Genomic DNA, 20,517 nt, shown 5'->3' on the forward strand with positions numbered 1-20,517 from the left:
TCATCCCTCGTATATATTCTAGGCTGAGCCGATACCGATACCGATGTATCGGTTACGGTATCAGCAAGTATCGGTTGAATTTTCCGTCGATAACATCCGATACAAAAGATTTTGACTGTAGAGCGGCCAAGAGAAACAACACATTTGTCAAGATTTGTCCTTTTTAAAGGTTCGTTCACCCTTCCTAGTGACAGGTTGGGGTTCGGCACAAAAATTGCATGTACATTTCCGAAAATGATTCACCCTCCTGGGAAGCAGATGACAAGATCAAAGGCAGGGCTAAAGCGAAAGCTCTGCGCCCAAAAGTGATATTGAAGGCACGTAACTGCCTGGTGTTCAACGCTATGTGGAAATAATAGAAACCATCCACTGGCAATTCTTGCTCGCAAACTCGTGGGTTAAGAACGTGACGTTTTCGAAACCAGCATTACTATAATGCTAGGCTCATTCCTGAGTTCCTGGGAAAGGGATGAATGTCGCTGCGGGAGGGATGGTTGTGGATTTTCTTCTTTTGCTCTACCCTTCTGTGTGACTGCTGCCCGATAACGACACTGCAGTGAATTGTTTTTGTTGCAAATGACAGAGAATAATGGACAACAGGACATGTACAGAGCTGCCGAATGAATATTAAATATATATATCTGTATTGTCTATATTTTTACGTCGTTTTCCTCCCTCTCCAGGTTAATCCAAACGATAAGAATGTTGTTTACATTTGTCTTTATTTTGCATTTCTTGTGCAAGCTGTACGCTATATGCACTACATAAATTTTATTTTACACGCTATAACTTTCTCTCCTATTAAATACATATATAAGGAAATTGGGGATCATGAAATAAAGCAGGGACACTTATAATAATCCACCGATTTTAACAATGCTTGCAAAATTTCAAAAGCTTCTATTTTTGCATCCTCTGGGGTTAGAAAGAAGTTCACATAAAATGTCACAGGACATTTTAAGTGATATACTGCTATACAGGGTTTGTACGGAAAGTAATGAGACTGGATCCAGGAAATAAAATTTATTGATCCAATTGGTACAACTTGTTAAAATTCTTCAAAGTACTCTCCTTGGCTATCGACACAGCACTGCCAGCGAGATTTCCACGCAGCATACGTCTCCTGGAAACCGGCTTCCGACAACCTCCTCAGAACACCCGTCGTTGCTGCTTGGATGGCCAAAACATCGTTAAAACGGCGACCTTGCAAGCTTCTTTTGAACTTGGGGAATAGAAAAAAGTCCGCTGGGCTCATGTCGGGACTGTACGTTGGCTGCCGCAACGTGGCAACGCCGATTCTAGCCAGTAATGACGTCACAACGAACGCGGTGTGACTCGGCGCGTTATCTTGATGGAGCTTCCAGAATTTGACAATCTCCAGTCGGACCCGATTGACTCTGTCTCGCAGGCGTTTGAGAACTTCCACGTAGTAAGCGGCGTTGACAATCTTCCCTTGAGGCAGAAATTCTTTGTGTATCACCCCTTTCTTGTCAAAGAAGACAATGAGCATTGTCTTGATCCTGGACTTGGACATCCTTGCCTTTTTGGGGTGCGGAGACTCCTTGGTGTGCCACTTCGAACTTTGGCGCTCCTGGTAGGCCTCCTTAATCATGGTGAACGTCTCTGCAGCAGATTTTCCAAGCTTGAAGCAAAATTTACATGTGGCGTATCGTTGCTCAAGCGAACGCTGCATTTTGAGCTTCCAAAAATCTCGACGTCGTTTTTAAACACGGTTCGCGCGATAAGTGACCCTTACTCTATCAGAGCTCGGAAGCGACTGATCCGGGTAGCGTTGGTTAGCTAAGACTCCCCACCACCAATCCCGCTCGTGGCGGACGCGCTGTTCACGACTGGAGCGCCGTTCGGTGGCCAGTCTCATTACTTTCCGGACAAACCCGATATGAGAAAAATTTGGAAGTATTTGATATCATTAATAGAATGGGATGTGATGAGTTTTGTGACTCAGTAACTAGCCTTTCTTATTTTAAGCTGAAATTATACAAATATCGGTATCGGTATCGGCATCGGTTAAGGTATCGGAATTGGTATCGGCAAATATTGGTATCGGCTCAGCCCTAATATATTCACATAATGGTATTCGTATGGTAACTAGGAATTTATTTTCTGACGCAGGACCTTATGTGTAAATCACTTATGTTGATGTGAAGTGAAAAACACTAAGCTTGAATGAGAATTCCCTGGTGTTTCTATGATACTCTCTACGAGACAAGGAAACCTTAATATAAATATAAATTTGGTGCTAGGCTAGTTAACTTTCAAATAGCCGCGTGGTGTGGAAGATTTCCATAATTTTGATAGCCTATATCTATCCTAAAAGTGACAGCAGCAAGGAGTAAAAACGATAATCACTCACTTCCAAATCCTGCATGAGGCTTTCCCTCTTGGTCTGTCTGAATATCTGCTTCCATCCCCTCGTGATCACCTCCTGGTTTTTCTCTCCACGCTTCTTCTCCTGTTCCACTCTGAACTGGGCAGAAAATGAACAAGATACATTTTAGTTACGCATACAAACTTTCTGCGCATGCATTTGCAGTCAAAACGAAAGACTGAGAATATATGAGGACGGCATGCAATATGCATGTGTTGCAAATTTATCTGCTCACACCAAAAATTATTACTGGATTGATGTCAGGGTGCGAAATGATTGAAAATTGGTAGAGGATCTTAGTCCACACACACGCACAAATTATACAGCTACATATGCATATGTATATATATTTATATAATTGTAAAATTATTATGATGTGCATATTTATAGTGATATTTAACATGAAATAAATTACTAACATTTAAAAATACAATATTATTAAATACAATAATTTATTATATTTGTATATTTATCAGTAGCCGACCAATTCCTTTCCCAACTGGTTAAAAATTCCAATAAATTACAAAATAGTTGAAATGTTTTTTTTTAGGTGCAAAGTTTTTCCGAAATTTTTGCTTTTTATTAATGTAAATACATTAGATTTAGTAGTTATATTTGTCTTGCATACTTTTTTACATTTATTGTGCTTATATTGTTATTGGTGTAGTACATCTGTTAACGAGATCGAGAGAGAGAGAGAGAGAGAGAGAGAGAGAGAGAGAGAGAGAGAGAGAGAGAGAGAGAGAGAGAGAGATTCAACGCTTACGACCACTTTTTGTGTTTTTCGATATTATTCTTACTAAAGTATATTTGAAGTAAAAACTAATTGCTTATATTTTGTTGTTGTAACGAAAACTTTCACCCCGAAAATTCTTGGTGGGGGAGATTTTTTGAGACGACAATTCTTGGTGTGGGAGATTTTTGAGGCCAAAATTGTTGGTGGATGGAAATTCACTCTGCCCCCCCACCCCCAGGATATTTCGCACCCTGATTGATATGAAGATTCCAACATCATCTACTGAGATTATTTTTGTGGTTTTAACATGGAAGAATAACCAGTTACCAGCATCTCATTATGAAATTTGACACACAAATAGTCAATTTGTATCTGTAAAATATAAATATTTTTTTTAAAAAAAATAAAAGGGGTGTTTCCGCAGTTTTAGAAAAGAGAATTCTGAGTTTTCGAAAAATTACAAAATTCAAATAGTAGGGTAGATCGGGGCAAGTTGAGACCGAGGCAAGTTGATACATTGCCTTTTACGAGGGAATGCGCATGCGCTGGGTAATGTCCGTTAAACGAGGACGACGTTCACCAGTTCCTATTGTCTGAGCGTGTGCATGGCTAACGAACAATTTTGAGGGCGAAGTTATCCGACCAAGCGTATTCTTCAGGGTGTAAAGTAACCTTTTTGGATGTTGTTTGAAGTCTCCTGGTGGGCTTACATGTCTTGGTGGATGTGTGTTGTGCCGCTTAAAGGTAAGAAAATTCGGTTATTGTTGTTTGTTTTTCCTGTTGTCTGTAGTACGTTATAGTTCGTTAATCGAAATGGCGCCGGTTTGGGAAAGTTGAAACGGCTAAATTGGGGTGAGTTGATACGGTGTATCAACTTATCCCAGCTGCTTCTAATTTTTTTGGTTTGTTTGTTTACAGAAAATGGTCCGGCATTCGAGGAGAAATATCAATTGAAACATTTAAGAAAGCTTACGCCAATGTCAAGAATGGTACCTTGTCACTGAAAGAAGTCGCAAAGACATATGGGATCGACAAAATGACTTATGAGGTAAACCAAAGTGAGGATTCCAAAATATGAATGGGTTACTCCAAATATCGTCAGGTCTTCATTGAAGATTTAGATCTTCAACTAAAGGAATTCATTGTCCACTGTTTAAGGATCTACTATGGTTTGACGCCTAAAAACATCAGAGAGTTCGCATGTGAATTAGCAGTAGCTAACAAGGTGAAAATTCCTGACACTTGGATAAATAATAAAATTTCCTCGAAAGAATGGTTTACTGCATACATGAAAAGGCATCCTAGACTGTCTCTTAGAGAGCCTGAAGGCACGAGTCTAAGCCGTGGTACTAGCTTTAACCGACACAACGTAGCATATTTTTCAATAACTTAAAAGCTGTTCTGGAGAAGTACAAATTTGAGAGCAAAGATATTTGGAACACCGATGAAACAGGTATTCACATTGTTCAGAGCCCTGGGAAAATCGTTGCAGAAAAGGGTGCACGTCAAGTAGCCAAGGCAACGTCAGCAGAGAGGGGCACAATTGTAACACTTGCCACTGCCGTAAATGCGATTGGAAACTCCGTGCCCCCCAATGTTCATATTTCCAAGGGTTTACTTTAAAGATCACTTTATTCAGAGCGGACCCCGTGGTTGTATCGGAACTTTATATCCCACAGGATGGATGACAGCGTCTTCATTTTTGCTGTTTATGAAACACTTTCAGAGCCACGTGAAGGCAAGTAAAGATCACCCATGTCCATTGATACTGGACAATCATGATTCTCATTTGTCGATTGAAGTGTTGAATTTCTGCAAGGACAACGGGATCATTATGTTATCATTTCCGCCTCATAATTCCCACAAACTCCAACCCCTGGACAGATCGGTTTATGGACCTTTTAAGAAATTTCATTTTGCAGCAATTGACAGTTGGATGACTAGCAATCCAGGGAAGACCTTTACTATATACGACATACCAGGAGTCGTTAGTAGTTCACTACCCAATGTTCTAACACCAAAAAATATTATATCAGGCTTTCAAGCAACGGGAATCATGCCACTCAATCCAGATATTTTTACTGAAGATTATTTACCATGTTCCGTAACTGATCGACCAATGACCGAAGAACATGAGCAAGATAGTTTACCTGATGGAAGTAGAATCTCTGAAACCAACGTCTTGGGACTGAAAGCCACCCCTTCCACCAGCAGTGACAATCAAGAATTGCATCGTGTGTCAGTAAGCCCAGAAGAGTTTCGTCTGTACGCTAAGCCTGGAGAACGAAAAGCAAATCGAAAAGGGAAACAACGAATTATATCGTCAATTCTTACAGACACAGCAGTGAAGAACAGATTAGAAAATGAAGCTCGAACAAGAGTTAACAATAAATTATTGAGATCAGAAAGAGTTGAAAAAAGATTCTGCCATTCTATGAAAAAAAGGAAAAAGGGAGTCAACAAATAATAGTAAGAAAAAAAATAATGGACCGACCGAAAGAGAAACTCAAGGTAAAAAGAAGAAAATACCAAACAGGAAATATCTGAAGAAGGATAATTCAGTCAGAAGATAAAGACAGCTTGTGTCTCATGTGCCTCGAACCATTTTCAGCTTCTAAGCCTGGTCAAAAATGGATACAATGCATTTTCTGCAGTAGATGGGCTAACTTAAAATGCGGATACGATAGTTCTATGTACACCTGTGTTCACTGTAAATCAGATATGTGCATAACAGGAAGAGATAGTGACTGACTGCATGTAGGCTATCCATCATGATCCGATATTTTGTTCATGTTTGTATGCTTTTCCTGAATACTAAACTTTGATTCAAAATTACTTTCTTGTATTTTGTCTTATTTAATCAAACTATGTCACATCGTTATCAACCTACTTTAAATTAGTATCAACTTGCCCCATACCAGTATCAATTTTCCCCACGACGGAGCAAGTTGAGACGTTGCGTCCTGCGTTACTAATTAGGTTCTCGTCAGCTTACAAATTATATCTGAAATTTTTATGTGCTTTTTGTAAACGTAAAGAGTTATGCTATCGGATAGTAACATGTTTTATTTTCTTGCTAGCAACATAAAAAAGAAAGGGACTTGGGCAAATTGTCTGTTTTTATTCCCTCCTCTTTCTATCGATTACCCTGCTATCTCTTTTTTTCATATTATTTTGCATTGACGACAGCATTTTCTCCATGGCTCTAACTCAGTGATGCCACCTTTCAAGATTACAACCATTACCACTTCGCATTCGACTACCTTGAGCTCCTTGATCTTCTCCTGCTCTTTCTTCAGCCTGGCTGCATCTTCTTTCTCCTTCTTCTTTCTTGCCTTCTCAGCCAAATACTCTTCCCGCTCCTCGTCCGTCAACGCACTCAGGTCCTCCTCCTTCGCTTTGGCTTTGGCTTTTGGACCCATCACGCCTGGAAGAAAGGAGAAGCCAATGGCCTTATGCCCGCTTTAGACGAAAGCATTTGTCTTAACATTTTTGCCATGACCATAATGCTAGCGTGTAAAGTTCCATGGCATATTCATGGCATTTCTCAAGGATCCGTCCTATTTCCGTAGTATTTTTCGTAGCATAACCAATCAGAAGAGAGTTCTAGGTCACGAGTGCAGATGTAATGGCGGCTGCGTGAGATGTAAATAATGTGTCACTTCACATTTTTAAAAGACGATAACAATTCAAGCAAGAGGAATAATGTTTCCTATAAAACGATATTAGGTACAAATCAATGGCGCTGCTGAAATGAGTAATTTATAACGTGTACAGTAGAAGTATGGAATAATATTTTAGTTGTTTCAAATGTGAACACCGTGCACTCACATTGATGGTGTAACTCGACGTGTCTTTCGTGCTGTATATATTGTACATTGTAATCGCAAAAGCTAACCGAAATGTTACATAAAATGCTTCCGTGTAAAGTACTATCTCCTACAAGATTTTTGGAAGCATTTACATAGCATTTATGCTAGCAAAAATGATAAAGGAAATGTTTTCATCTAAAGCTGGCCTTAGCAGGCCAATGACAAGAAAGAGATTGAGGGTCTTATGAGCCCGTATCACCGCTAGTGACGATACCTAAAAAATAGGTTCTTGCGTCGACCTGCTGTGCTCGAACAGTCAAGTGTGTGGCATTTAAATTTTACTGAGTTAAAGATCAAATATGAAATTAGTTATATCGCGAAGTCTTTTTTTAAATATATTATTTATTACGTAGTTTTCCTTATCTCAATTTCGTAAAATTCACTTGCTCGTCAATTGTATGTAATAACTTAAATCAACATTTTAAAGCACAAGAAAGCTTCAACTGTTCTTCTACAGCAAAGAAATGAAACTGATCTTACAGAATTTTCTTTAGAATGTCTGTAGCTTTTCGACGTACAGAGCAATGAATGTAAATTTTAACTTCGACTTTTCTAAGCTGGTCGCGCTAGCCGTTTCCCCCGCTGTACCGCTCGCGCTCCTATTGAACCCCCCTCCTCACTCCTCGGCCGTCCCTTTTTTCTTTCACAATCGGCCAGTCTTCCCTTCCTCAAGTGGCAAGAAAACCGCATGCTGAGAGCTAGGAAAAGAAAAAAAGAGGGCAGGGAAAGGTTTTGGGGGGAGAATCAATGGCTTGGGCGATGCTTGTAAGCAGTTCTTCACTACGCGATATCTTAATACTAAATCACGATGGGGTTGTAGTGCAATGACAACAGCAAAGGACGGGGGATTTCCCCGGTATATTGTTCACAAATGGGAAGGGCTGATTGCACAGACTGAAGTACACCTTCACAAAAGGTTTGCAAGCGAAAGAAAAATTGTGCCAAATTATAACTTTTTTTGTGAGAACACGAAAGTCCATTACCAAGAGATTATTTTAGGGACAAGGTGACTTTACCCGAAGTTTTTAGGTAAATATTGTGTAAATTCTATCTGGTGGTGGATTATCAACCAGTCACGCAAATGAATGACTTTTTAGCTGTCGATCATAAATAAGTTCAATGAACGTTCATTGTCAGTTTGAGATATCCCTGAAGGTCAATGGTAAAAAATACTTGATCTGTTATGGAAATAGTGCTATTTTCAAACATTTTGAACGTCCGTTCAATTTAATTTCGAATTTGACTCCTTTCATGATTTGTAACTACGGGGATAAAATATATTTACTTAATACTTTACTGCGTTATTTTTCACCAATTACATATATATATTACAGTCAGACCCAAAGATAAATCACAACATAAGATAGTTCTGTGTCATCATATACAAAAGTACTTTTAGGCATAGGTCTTATGTAAAATAAAATACATTAATTATATGTTGTTTTTCCTTTTCCAAAGACATTATTTAGTGGAATAATATGACAGACTTACTATTGATAATGACTATACAAAACACACCATAAAATTTCATTCACTTTCAACTTTCTGGGGCCGGTCACCGTGGGGGGAGTGGTTAGCACATCGCGCTACGACGCTAGGGGTCCCGGGTTCGAATTCCGGCTTGAGCGCGGATGTTTGTGAGTGTCCATTCATCAATTTCATCATATCATCACTTATCCCCATCTTCACAAATTGGCCAAAAGTGGCACAAAAAGCGAAGTAAAATAAAGCAAATCAATCAATCAACTTTCTGGATATACGACAAATAACACTATGTATTGTAACACTATTTCTGTATAAGGAATAGAGACAAAAGCATTGACTATCAATATTATTGACATAAATCAATAGATACAGTTGCAGCTCTCGCACTGGGCAGATGTGATTAGTAGTGAAAATAACTACCAATAGTTTTATATGTGTTTCACATCGGATTCTTCTCCATGGAATAGAAATTGGTCAGTCGGCATAAGTTATTTTCCAACGTCATTAATAATAATTTATTAACATGTAGACCTAGGCTTACAAGGAATAAAACTGCCCAAGCGTGCTAATTTTTGCACTGAATTGCAATGTTTAGTTGCACAAAGGCTAATCGGGACAAAACCTACAGCCTATAGTGGAATCCGAGCCACTTAATTAAATGTACCTAACCGTGGATCGAACCCGTAACACCTCGATTACAAAGCATCATTATTACCGCTAACCAAGGGGGGGGGGGTTCACTTATAATCTTTCTAATTCTTAACATTTAAGAGTTAGGTAGTTTCTGTAGTCTTTTAATTCCTTAATGTCGTATTTTTGCCTCTCGGATGTTTTCAATAACAAAAATAGATGTAATGATGAAAGGATTGAGAAAACATCGCTGACAATTATGTTCATTGCAAATACTCTAATAAGAAACTACAATCAGAAAAGCTGCCCCCCGTGACGGAGTGGTTAGCACATCGCGCTACGACTACAGAGGTCCTGGGTTCGAATCCCAGCTTGGGTATGGGTGTCCATTCATTAATTTCATCATATCATCACTCATCTTCATATCATCTTCGCAATTAGCCAAAAGTGACAGAAAGGAGATTTAAAATAAACTAAATCAATCAATGACTTCAAACAGAAAATAAACTTGACGGTTCTTGAGATGTTGAACGTCCTCCAACTTTCAAAAATTCATTTTTCACACCTATTCCGGAAATTGGAAACACCATTTGTAGAGGATAATACTTGTACACATTTAACTCTTATATATAACCTATAGAACCAAATAACAATCTCACAGCCACTGAATAAATCCACCTACCAGGTAGGCAGCAGAATATCATGTCAATTTCGTGACAAGTTTGGCGACTCATGATTTAACAATTTCTTAGTATCAAATGATCAGTGGCCGTTGTTGATTCAGGCAGATAAGCAGTTACCCTGCCCCTTTATGATTTAAGAACACATCGTAATAAGGTAACATCTTCCTGAAGTAGGAAATGTACTTGAGCATTGTAATGATCTTTTATGAAAGATTTATAATGAAAAAAAGAAACCGTTTTTCTCTTGTTTCGGTCGAAATGCGTTTACTGTACAATAAAAATCTGGGGGCTAAGAACTATTTTGACGGGCTCCAACCCTCACTACCCCATTTAGCGCCATTCCTGAAGTTCAAAAGTCCTCTTAGAATTTATTAAAGGAATATGAACCTTCCAAATAACTGCATCACACACACACACACACACACACACACACACACACACACACACACAAACAGGTCTTCACTACTTATATGTATAATTATCTGCGGATGATTGAAAAGTCCTGTAGTAAATTCGCAAATTCGTCGTTCCGATTCAATATGAGTAATATGCATTGGCTGTAAATAGTTTTAATTGTATCAGAAATGCTAAAAGTACTCATTTTAGTAACTACACGACTTCCCCAATGATTCCAAATGGCTAACTATTGGAGTGATATTCATGTGCATTAGCACTGGCCTCCGTGATGGACTGGTTAGCACATCCGGGAGTTCGAATCCCGGCATGGATGGATGCTCTTTGTGAGTGTCCCTTCATCAGTTTCATCATATAATTCATCCTCAGGAGAAGCACAAAGCATGACGCCTTAGGGTGTAAGACACGTTTTTATTATGTTAAGAAAAGAAAGAACATCACCACCAAATGCAGAAAACACAAAAGAATGTCTTCCGCCTGTTCTGCACATGTGTCGCAACAGGCTGAATAGCTATGGACTACTACAAAACATCGTCATTATTTCCCTAGTTTACAGCACCATACAGGAGAGATATCCTGTTACTCGATGTTATAAACTATTTCATTTATTTTAGTCACAGGCGTGCGCACGGGGTGGGGGCAATTGCCCCCCAATCACGGACGTTCGCAGATTTTTCCACAAAGGGACAAGAAAGGTATTTTTACATGGGACATATTACCCCGATACTAGTGCTGTCCCCTCAAAAAACACCACTTGAATTTGAAATTATCGCATTCCTGCGTCCCCATTACATAATTAATGTAAATTACTATGACTGAAATCTAATTATACGTGTGAAATATATACTCTTAGGTTGACCTTCGTTTTCGAGGTGTGGTCATCCTTGTCCCCCTTCCAGACGTTCCATGCCCCTATTATTATACTTTCACCTAGAAATTTAGTGGAGAGGAATATTGTCGCTGTTATTAAATAATATTATACTCTAAAAGGAAATGGCGCAACCACAAGGGGACAGGGGCCATTGCCTTTTGCCTTTTTCCAACCTTGGACGGAAATCAAATATAGGGGGAATACATTCAAGTAAAATAAAGCAAGACTAGCAGAATCTACTAGTAGCAGGACAAAAGGATACTGAAGACGGAATTAGTTTTCACGTCCAATCTTGCATTATTTCTTCCAGACGGTCAGGATCACTTGCAGGGGGGCAAAGAGTGGCAATTGCCCCCTGTAACTAATTAGGTGGGTACTCAAAAATAAGCAAAAAGGGAAGACGCGTAAAGAGGCCGTGGAATCAAAGTTACACGTACCCAAACCTAACAGTTACAAAAGTCGTTTGTTTGAGTTTAATGACAAGTATTTTGTACCGTCACCTCAGTCTCGTGAGAGAACCAACTAATCGGAGTAATCCGATCTATTTAACAAAGATACCGTTCGTACTAAAGTCAAAAGATGTTGCTTTTTTACACGACAAAAGACTCCTTAAACTAGAACGGAAATTCTGCCACGGTTCCGTGTCCAAATAACTACGATCTCGTTTGCCCAATTATAATTTTAGGTACAGTTTTTTCTAGGATAAATATGTACTGCAATCTTTAATTTGCGACACGTGGTCAAATTTATTATATTAACCCACGCAACGTAGAGATGGCTAATATTTTCTTATAAACAACAAATACATCCATATAACATTTCTTTTGACGAAACCAGCGTCTATTCAATGGTTTAACTCTGCCGGAAAGTATACAATAGACTAGAACAAACTGAACATTTATACCCAATATAAAACAACTTGAATGCATTTTTCCCATTTAACCAATCCCAATTTGACAAATTATGTTATATACAATTCTGTACAAATGTTACTTTAAAATTAGAAACGTCTAATCATTGACATTGGCATATACATGACATTTTAGAGAAAACCCTATTTTTTTGTGCTCTTACATGTTTTGCTAAGGTATGTAGTGTACCTATTTATCCCCAGCAGTGCCAATCCGAAATTACGTAAGTACATTCCTTTTTTCTTGTGCCAAAATTAGAGCCGATTAGAGCCCAATGCGCCTTGCGTAAACAAAAAAGGGGAAACGAACGTCACATCACATTACTCTGAGGTCAACCGCGACGTTGTCGTGAAATTGCGAAGGAAACAACTAAAATCCCTTTCTGTTTGCGTTCTTTTTAAAATCTCTCTTGATATTTCGAATTGCCAATTTAATCCAGCGTAACAAGTACATTCGTCCGACGACACTTCACTATTCACTATCGAATGGCCATAAAAGTACATACCTCAAAGAATCAATTGGACTGCGTGGTTTCTTGGTGGTGGCGATCTAGAGAGCCAAACATCACCTTCCTACGGGTCCTTGTCCACATACGTCCAAACTTCCTGTTCTGCGACTTGTGTCCTTTTCCTCACACTTCTCCAATTGCGTCTTCATCGTGCGTATCCCACTTCGTCTACGAAGGAACAAGAATCAAAGTCGCCAACAGTCAAAAAGGGCTTCGCGTAGTCATCACCGCTACTTGCTACCATTTCTCGAAACGCCAACTCTCTCACGTATTGTTCACATGCAGTTCCAAAAGGCAGCTTCTTGTCGTGTTCGAGAGATAAAGATATCCTCTGCTACCGAAGGTCAAGGGAGTAGGAGAAGGTATGTCTTGCCAAACGCACCCAAGCTTCCATCAAGTCGAGTCTGCTCCTTCGCAAACTGGTCCTTCGCAAACTGCCTTTCCTTCGATGCGAAATCGCGTAAACCAAGAAATGCCACTGAGGGTCTCTAGCGGCAATTCGACCAACTAGCCCTAATAATAGGCAGACGCAAGGCGTACCGAAGTGATGAGGAAGAATGTGAGGCTTTTCTACGCGATAATACAACGTAATACTTTTATTACTGATCTGCGCAGAAAAACGTTACACCCCTCGACTTTAAATTTTATACAAATAAAAATACATTTGGTAAAATTTTCTTTCTCGCTTCGCTCACGGTATCTGCTTTTCTTTTCGAGGTGTGGTCAACTTCCGAGCCGTAGCTAGGAAGTAACGGGAGTTGGCCATAGGCGCCGAACAATCTGATTGAGAAAAATTGAAAAAGAGAATGCCATGGCGTCCCATGAATTTTTTTGCGTCCTATTAAATCAATACTGTTCCCAACTTTCAAAAATTTGGATCGAAAAATTTTATTGCTCGCCTCGCTCGCAGTTTCTTTTCTCCAATGTATTGTAAATTATCAGAGAGAAGTAAGAACAAATAAGTAATTCAGACAGTTGCTGCTATAACAGTTTGGTTTGGAGGAAAACGAGCGCTCTCATTTCAGAGACAATTTATATATTTTTGCTGTTGGTTTGTTAAGGGGCGGATGAATAGATTACGTAATATATTTAAATAATATGTTAATACCTAGGTTATATATATATATATATATATATATATATATATAATATAGGCTACACACGCATATACATATATATATATATATATATATATATATATATATATATATATATAATCACATCAATGCAAAAAACTAATACAGTGAGATAAAATGAGGTTTTTCTTTTCCGATTTGACTGAATTTTCAAGGCTTTTGCCCCCCTCCCTTATCAGAGGGTCTGCGCACGCCTATGATGTTGGTACCTTCTTCTAATAATGAAAACAAATTAAAATTACTGTAATATTAAATTAATAATATTAAAATATTAATTAATATTGTTATTACATGAATTGAAAAAGACGGCATAAGAATAGGAATATAACAGCACGTATTCATTATCTAGCTCATGAATAGTTAAGATCGCTTCAATTTGTATAAAAACAACTGCCCTGGCAAGGTGATTGTGAAAGAGATAAGGAATTGAATCTTTATTGAATAACGAAAAAGGATGTTAGATCCAATTGACGAAAAGTAAAGCTGTTAATTTAATATTTAAGCATATTATTTAAGTAGTAGTGTGCAAAAATCTTCTTTGATACAGTCATCCAAAGTTGTAAGACCCCAATGTAATCCTTCCCTTACAATAAGTTTGACGGAAATACACCTCTCTCGATTATACGACAGATGCTAAACAAAACAAGCATATTTACATTATTTAATTTTAGTACTTCGTAAGTCTCTCGTGGAAGATTCGGACTCCCTGGACACCCCGACTCCCCTAAATAGTCCTTGGCTCTATTGCATGTAAGTTGTATTGCGATGTTCGTCAATGTGTGTTTTTCTTCTTTCACACACTCTGAAAAAGTGTTGTCTTGTCACAGAAACCCTGGGGATTGTATACGTGGGAGCTGAAAAAAAAGGTCTGTTATGGTCAGAGTCTGACCTTCCAGGCGGGGGTGGGGGTGGGGTGGGGTGGGGGTGAGTAGCGGACAGGGAACCTTATCTGTTTCTTTCGACAGAATAACCCTCCCTCCAGCAAAGTCTCAGTAGGTCTCCCATGCAATGGATTTGCGTTCGAAGGGGGAAATGGAATCAATATTGGTAAGACTAGGAAGAATAAATGACATCTGTCCTGTGCTTTTTTCGAGTGACGCTGATACGGACTCTTAAGAATTTATATTTTAAAATAAACATTCGAATCGTTACTTCGCTTCAAACCTACATTAAATTATAAAATAACATTAGTGATAATTGTAGAAAATGATGTAATTTATAAAATATGTATTCTTTATAAATCATTATAATTTCAGGCAACATCCACATGACTTAAGAGAGATTCAACAAAAGGACTTTAGCCGATCTCCGTGGTGGAACGGTTAGCACAGCGCGCTACGACGCCAGGGGTTCCGGGTTTAAATCCTGGTCTGGACATTGGTGTTCTTTGTGAGTGTTCTTTCACTAGTTTAATCACATCATCATTCATTCTCATCTTCGCGATTAGCCAAAAATTGCAGAAAAGCGCCGTAAAATAAACCAATCCAGACTAATCCAAACAAGGGAAATTTCTTAGTTGTTTACGGACTTCTAATATGAAATGATGTTACTTATGACATGTGTGTGTGTGTGATTTACAAATAAATTAAATCATTTTGCTTATATTATTAGTATTTGATAATTGTTATTAACTTTTACAGGCTGTGATATATTTATAATTATACTATGTCCCGGCCATCTCTAAAGCAAGCGAACGAAAACAAGTCTGTGCGCAAGTAGTGATGCGAGACGGATCTGCCAATGAACACGTGAGAGAGAACGGGATTGCGTAGAGGAAACGGGGGGCGACTCTGCAGTTACCAGTCTTCGCAACAGCGTATACTATTTCGCTCTGCCACTGGATTCCCCCCTCCCTGCCCCTATGCAAGGTCTTACTCCAGAGATAGTAGGGGCAGAGTATAATCAAATATGTTACAGAGAAAGTTTTAAAGTTACGAAACAGCTGAACAGGCTATACACAATTTGTGGCCCATGCAATGATTAGCACTCTTTCACTTGGGTGAATGTTTTTTACTGTTGTCAACCACTTACTGCTATGTACCTGGAAGCTTTACTGTAACTTCTCAACGTCCCTTGAGAAGGCTATTGGCTCCTTTGTACCCTTAATTTTCCGAAGGGCCAAACAAGATTATCTTCTCTAAAATCAATCGTAATAAAATTTAAAAAACTTACAAACTAGTTGTCCTGTGTTCCAAACCTGTTTCTTCTTGTCATCTATTTCATCACTTCATCATTCATCGTCTTCATCGCAAATAAACTTGAAAACTACAAAATGGGTGGGGTCAGTATACCTGACCTCACCTTCGAATTTCCGAAAACATATCACCCACATAAAAGGTTAAGTATTTTTACGGCAATATCAGAAGTAGTGTTGCCCACGGGACGAGACGGGACAGGCTTTTAAAAATTCGAGACGAGACGAGATTGACCATGTGTCATGAGACAAACGAATATTTTCGAGACGAGACAGGCCAAAGTATCGTCTCGTGGGCAACACTAATCAGAAGTGTTTGAAGCACGGAGAGTTTTTACAGTGTTACCAGGGATTAGAATTTCTCACAACGGGACTTCATTGGGAAGTTGGGAAGTTAACATACCGACATGACTACAGTGTTACATTCACAGAGAATTTTATTTTTAAACTTAGGCTCCTGTAATAATAATAATAATAATAATAATAATAATAATAATAATAATAAAACTATAATATTATACGACTATATCTGTTATTTGACAAGAAATGTAAGTTTAGGAATTAAAGGGAAGTGGGGATCATGCACAGAAATAACTGTTTTTGTCCGGGATACAATATTTCATACACAGGAAGTTAGTTCTTCTCTGCCTGAACACGAAGCCTCGACGATATGACCTCAATTCTTAGTTCAATCACGTGGTTCCACAAATAAACCTCCGTGTGGTGGACAGACGAGTAATTTTGTAAGTAAGCGATGTGTTTGTACGTACAAAGAGGGGCGGGAGAGTGGAGGTGATGGATTTCTTTCAGTTTTCAAAGAACGTTTGTATGTAGTCAGGGACTGATGTGAGCAGTGATACAAAGTCGATATCTTCTTCGCTCACTGCATGCATACATCGCCTAAAACTACACAATTTTTCAAGATATAAAGCAACATATATCATTCATATCTTTAATAGAATCTGAAGGAATATAAATGACAAACTGAAAGAAACAATACATTATGAAATGACAGCTTGACACCGGGTCACTAACAATTCCAACATTATGTGGAATTATATTATTATCACTACTTGTCTCTTAATCTGGTTGATGAGAAACACCGATGATACGAAGACGTTGTGGACACCTAACCTACTTACATGTAACAACGTTGAATGTTTTTACAGAGAGGGCAATTTAATATGTGTTAGGACAATTCCATTGTAAGGGGTGTGACATTCAGACAAATTTACATTAATTTAGAATTATTTTCTTAGCACCTTCAAATACGTAACTACATCAATTCATATAATTTCATTTTCCTTGATGAAAGTAATTTAATTTAAGAACATTCCTCCCCCATCTCAATTTTCAGCTACAGAAAATACATTTTTTGTAATTGTGACGGTGTGACATTTCTGAGACGACTTCTCAGTTTTTCAAAAACTGTGAAATATATGGGTTTACTGAAACAATTTTATTTTATTTTCACAAATCAAAATTTATTCTACATTTTGATGCTCTTGGTATCTAAAAACATTACTATAAACTTTTTTTATTAACATTTTTTGCCTGTGACGGGTGTGACAAATTTTGTGATGGGCGTGATACCATGCACATTATTTACTTTTATTTATTATGCAACAATACAAAGGCTATGAAAATTATTTAAATAGATTCCTCAAACCAAGGTTTGTTGCAGAAATGAAGTATGATACTTCGAGCTTATGATATGGAAACAATCAATGACGCAATTAGAACGAAATTAGAATTTATTTAGCTTTCTTACGGCAATGAATCTAAATTAAGTGGAGACGCCACACATAAAATCCCACTTCTACTACAAAAAGTAATACGTTTGAAACGATAGGTTATTATAAAAACCATAAAACTAATGTTTGAATTAACAATTTCATATTCTATATAGTTTTTCCTATAATTTCAAATATAATAGATAATACTTGAATAAAAATAGAATTTGCCTTGTTTGTCCACTTTCACATAGAATGGCTCCTAACCTAACAACAAGCCAATGTAATTGCAACTACTATCGCATTCTTGACTTTGCTTCTTTCTTTTCGGCTCTTTAACGACCTTTCTAGCTCTTGAGTTAATTGCGACGGTGGGGATAAATAATGATCTGGTGGCATGGATAATGCCATACCTTACTCAGGGTTCGCGTTACTCTACCCACACCGTCAAAAGGCCCTTTTGCATTTTTGTAGTGTAAATCTACTGATAAAGTTTTGGTTATAGGTCTTGGAATTCGAATTGGAAATCTGATGGTAACTTCTTACACAGAAATTATTTTCATTTAATTTCAGATCAGTAATTAACTACACCAAAATCCTTAACGTTGTTACTTATGCTTTTTTAGGGATATATTGTTTCATTAGTACTGGAAACATTATTTACTACTATAAAATATTTGAATATTCAATTGAGAAAGTTATCATTCAGCACATACTAATTATATGAATGTAGCAATAACTTTCAAGCTATTTAAGCATTAGGCTGTACATATATTAGAAACATTTAAATTCAAAATACCTTTTTGATTTTGCTTCCTTCCGCATTCGCTTTCACTTTGTAATCAACTCAACTCAACTAAGATTTATTGGACTTACAGCTTTACAGGTGGCTGTTTATGCCCAGCATACACTTTGTAATCAGCAGGAGGGCGTGAAAGAAGATTTATTTAATAAGGTGTATCAACTAAAGATCGGAGCGTTTCATTGGCTCTCACATTATTAATAATTATTTTGCACAGAGTCCAGAACCAGTGGTGAGCCCAGGATTTTCGAAAGGTTGGTTTACGTATACGTTTCTTTAATAGTTAGTATTCATTTTGTCATCTTTTACTGCCTTTGAGTAGAGTCCCTTTGACGTCAAAGTCATACATCCAGGGACTCTACCTTTGACGTTCTTTTCTCTTATCAATAGTGGCATGGACGTCCGCAGGAAGTTTTACAGGGATGGGCAAGCAAGGTATTTCTTTCCAGGTAGTGATTGCTGCTACAACTGTTTTAAGCATTTCCATTGGCTGATAGCTTTTTCGGGGTAGTAATAATCTGTGGTTTGTTGGCTTGTTGGGTTTGAGTCTCTTAGAAGAAGAAGACGACGAAAAATAGTACAGACCTCTTTTCTAGGGGCAAGTTCCAGCAAAAGCGGTAAGGATGGACAGGTTAGATAATAGAGATAAAGTAAACAAGTTTGGAGAAGGTCGAAGAGAAAATAATGTAGACAAGCGTAACATGTATTATGATACAGGTAATGTTCCAAGCAATTATGTTATACAAGTCAACTCATATGTTGATCAAATAAAAAAACATACAAAGAAAAGTCAAGTAAGTGAAATTAACACAAGAAAGACTGGTGTTGTAGGAAATAAAATAACAATACAAAACAGATTTGAAGCCTTAAGTGATTGGGGTGAAAGAAAATCAGATACATACTTGGAAAATGTTTCATGGAAAAGAGTTCCTCCAGAAGGTCATAGAGACTAGTAGTGGGGTTTACGGTACGGACAGCGCAACTTTTAAGTGTAGAAAAGGCGAGGCTATTTGATTGAACAATCAGATTTGCTTACACTTAAAACAAAGCCAAGAGAGGCCTATACCCCAATTCTTCAGGTGTGATATGCTCTGATTTTTAAGAAATTCTGAATTTCTAGTGTAGAAAAGGCGAGGGCTCAACAGATAGATTTACCCATACTTAAGACAATGCCAAGAGGGGCCTATACCCCAATTCTTCCAGTGTGATATGCTCTTAATTTTAAGAATTTTGAATTCTAGTGTAGAAAGGGTGAAAGCCTCTCAGACAGATTTGCTTATACTTAAAATTATGCCAAGTTCCCATATGATCTTATTGCTTATAGTGTGTTTTTCTGTCAAAATCCCAGGAATTGAATTTTAGTGTAGCTCAGATTGATTCTGCCATGTATATTAATATAAAGCTTATAGTTACTGGGTTCTGAGGCCCAGTGGAGTGTGGTGCATAGCCCCATGGTTTTTATTGTCTTGCAATCAGGAGGCCTCTGGGTTTGAGTCCTGATAAAATGTGAAGCCTCTCCTGATGGCAAAATGTTAATATTGTTGCTTTGTAAGCAAAAGGCTCGGGTTTGAGTCCTGATAAAATGTAAAGCCTCTCCTGATGGCAAAATGTTAATATTGTTGTCTTGTAAACAAGGGGCTCCGGGTTCGAGTCCTCATATAATATTTAAGATTGAAAACATGTGGCAAAATAATATGTCCACAAGTGGGATTTTGAGAATAGTTGATATACAACTCCCAGATCTGAAAACCTGGTAAAAAGTGTTTTACAATAATATATTGTACAAAAAACTGAATTTTCTTATTTTTTCATGTTTTATAACCACCTCCTCAATACAATAGGAGAAGAGCGGGTAAGCATAGTTAATTGTTTGCGTGCTTTGCCGGCACGCAAGAGACACGCTAGAAGGGGGCATTAATGATTTTTCTGTATGATTCACTGAAGGGGTCATTAATCTTTCAGCACGACAGGGGAAAAAGTGTAACAAATTCCTAGTCATGCAAGACAACATGTAAAAGTGTAACAAAGATTATTGAGATAAAGATACATATTTTCACACAGTGGCAATGAACTGTACCCCCCTCATGCTAAAAGCAATTCTGTTCAGATAATATGAGCCTAGGCAAAGACTTAGAAAATATTATGGCAGTTCA

The 20,517-nt window shown here is 37.9% G+C and overlaps 1 protein-coding gene across 1 annotated transcript in view; it reads right to left on the reverse strand.

Moving 5' to 3' along the window:
* LOC145989490 (dynein regulatory complex subunit 2-like) overlaps positions 1–18,403 on the reverse strand; it is a 90,443-nt gene extending 72,040 nt beyond the window's left edge. Inside the window, exons 1-3 of the mRNA XM_083124840.1 lie at positions 18,362–18,403; positions 6,389–6,552; positions 2,375–2,488 (exon numbers count right to left, since the gene is read on the reverse strand). Of these exons, the coding sequence (XP_082980966.1) occupies positions 2,375–2,488; positions 6,389–6,547 (273 nt within the window). The 5' untranslated portion in view covers positions 6,548–6,552; positions 18,362–18,403. The remainder of the gene's footprint in view (positions 1–2,374; positions 2,489–6,388; positions 6,553–18,361) is intronic.
* Between the last annotated feature and the right edge of the window lie 2,114 nt (positions 18,404–20,517).

The sequence above is a fragment of the Lepisma saccharinum genome, chromosome 6 (assembly GCF_977018435.1).
Source record: "Lepisma saccharinum chromosome 6, izLepSacc3.1, whole genome shotgun sequence".
Taxonomy (NCBI): domain Eukaryota; kingdom Metazoa; phylum Arthropoda; class Insecta; order Zygentoma; family Lepismatidae; genus Lepisma; species Lepisma saccharinum.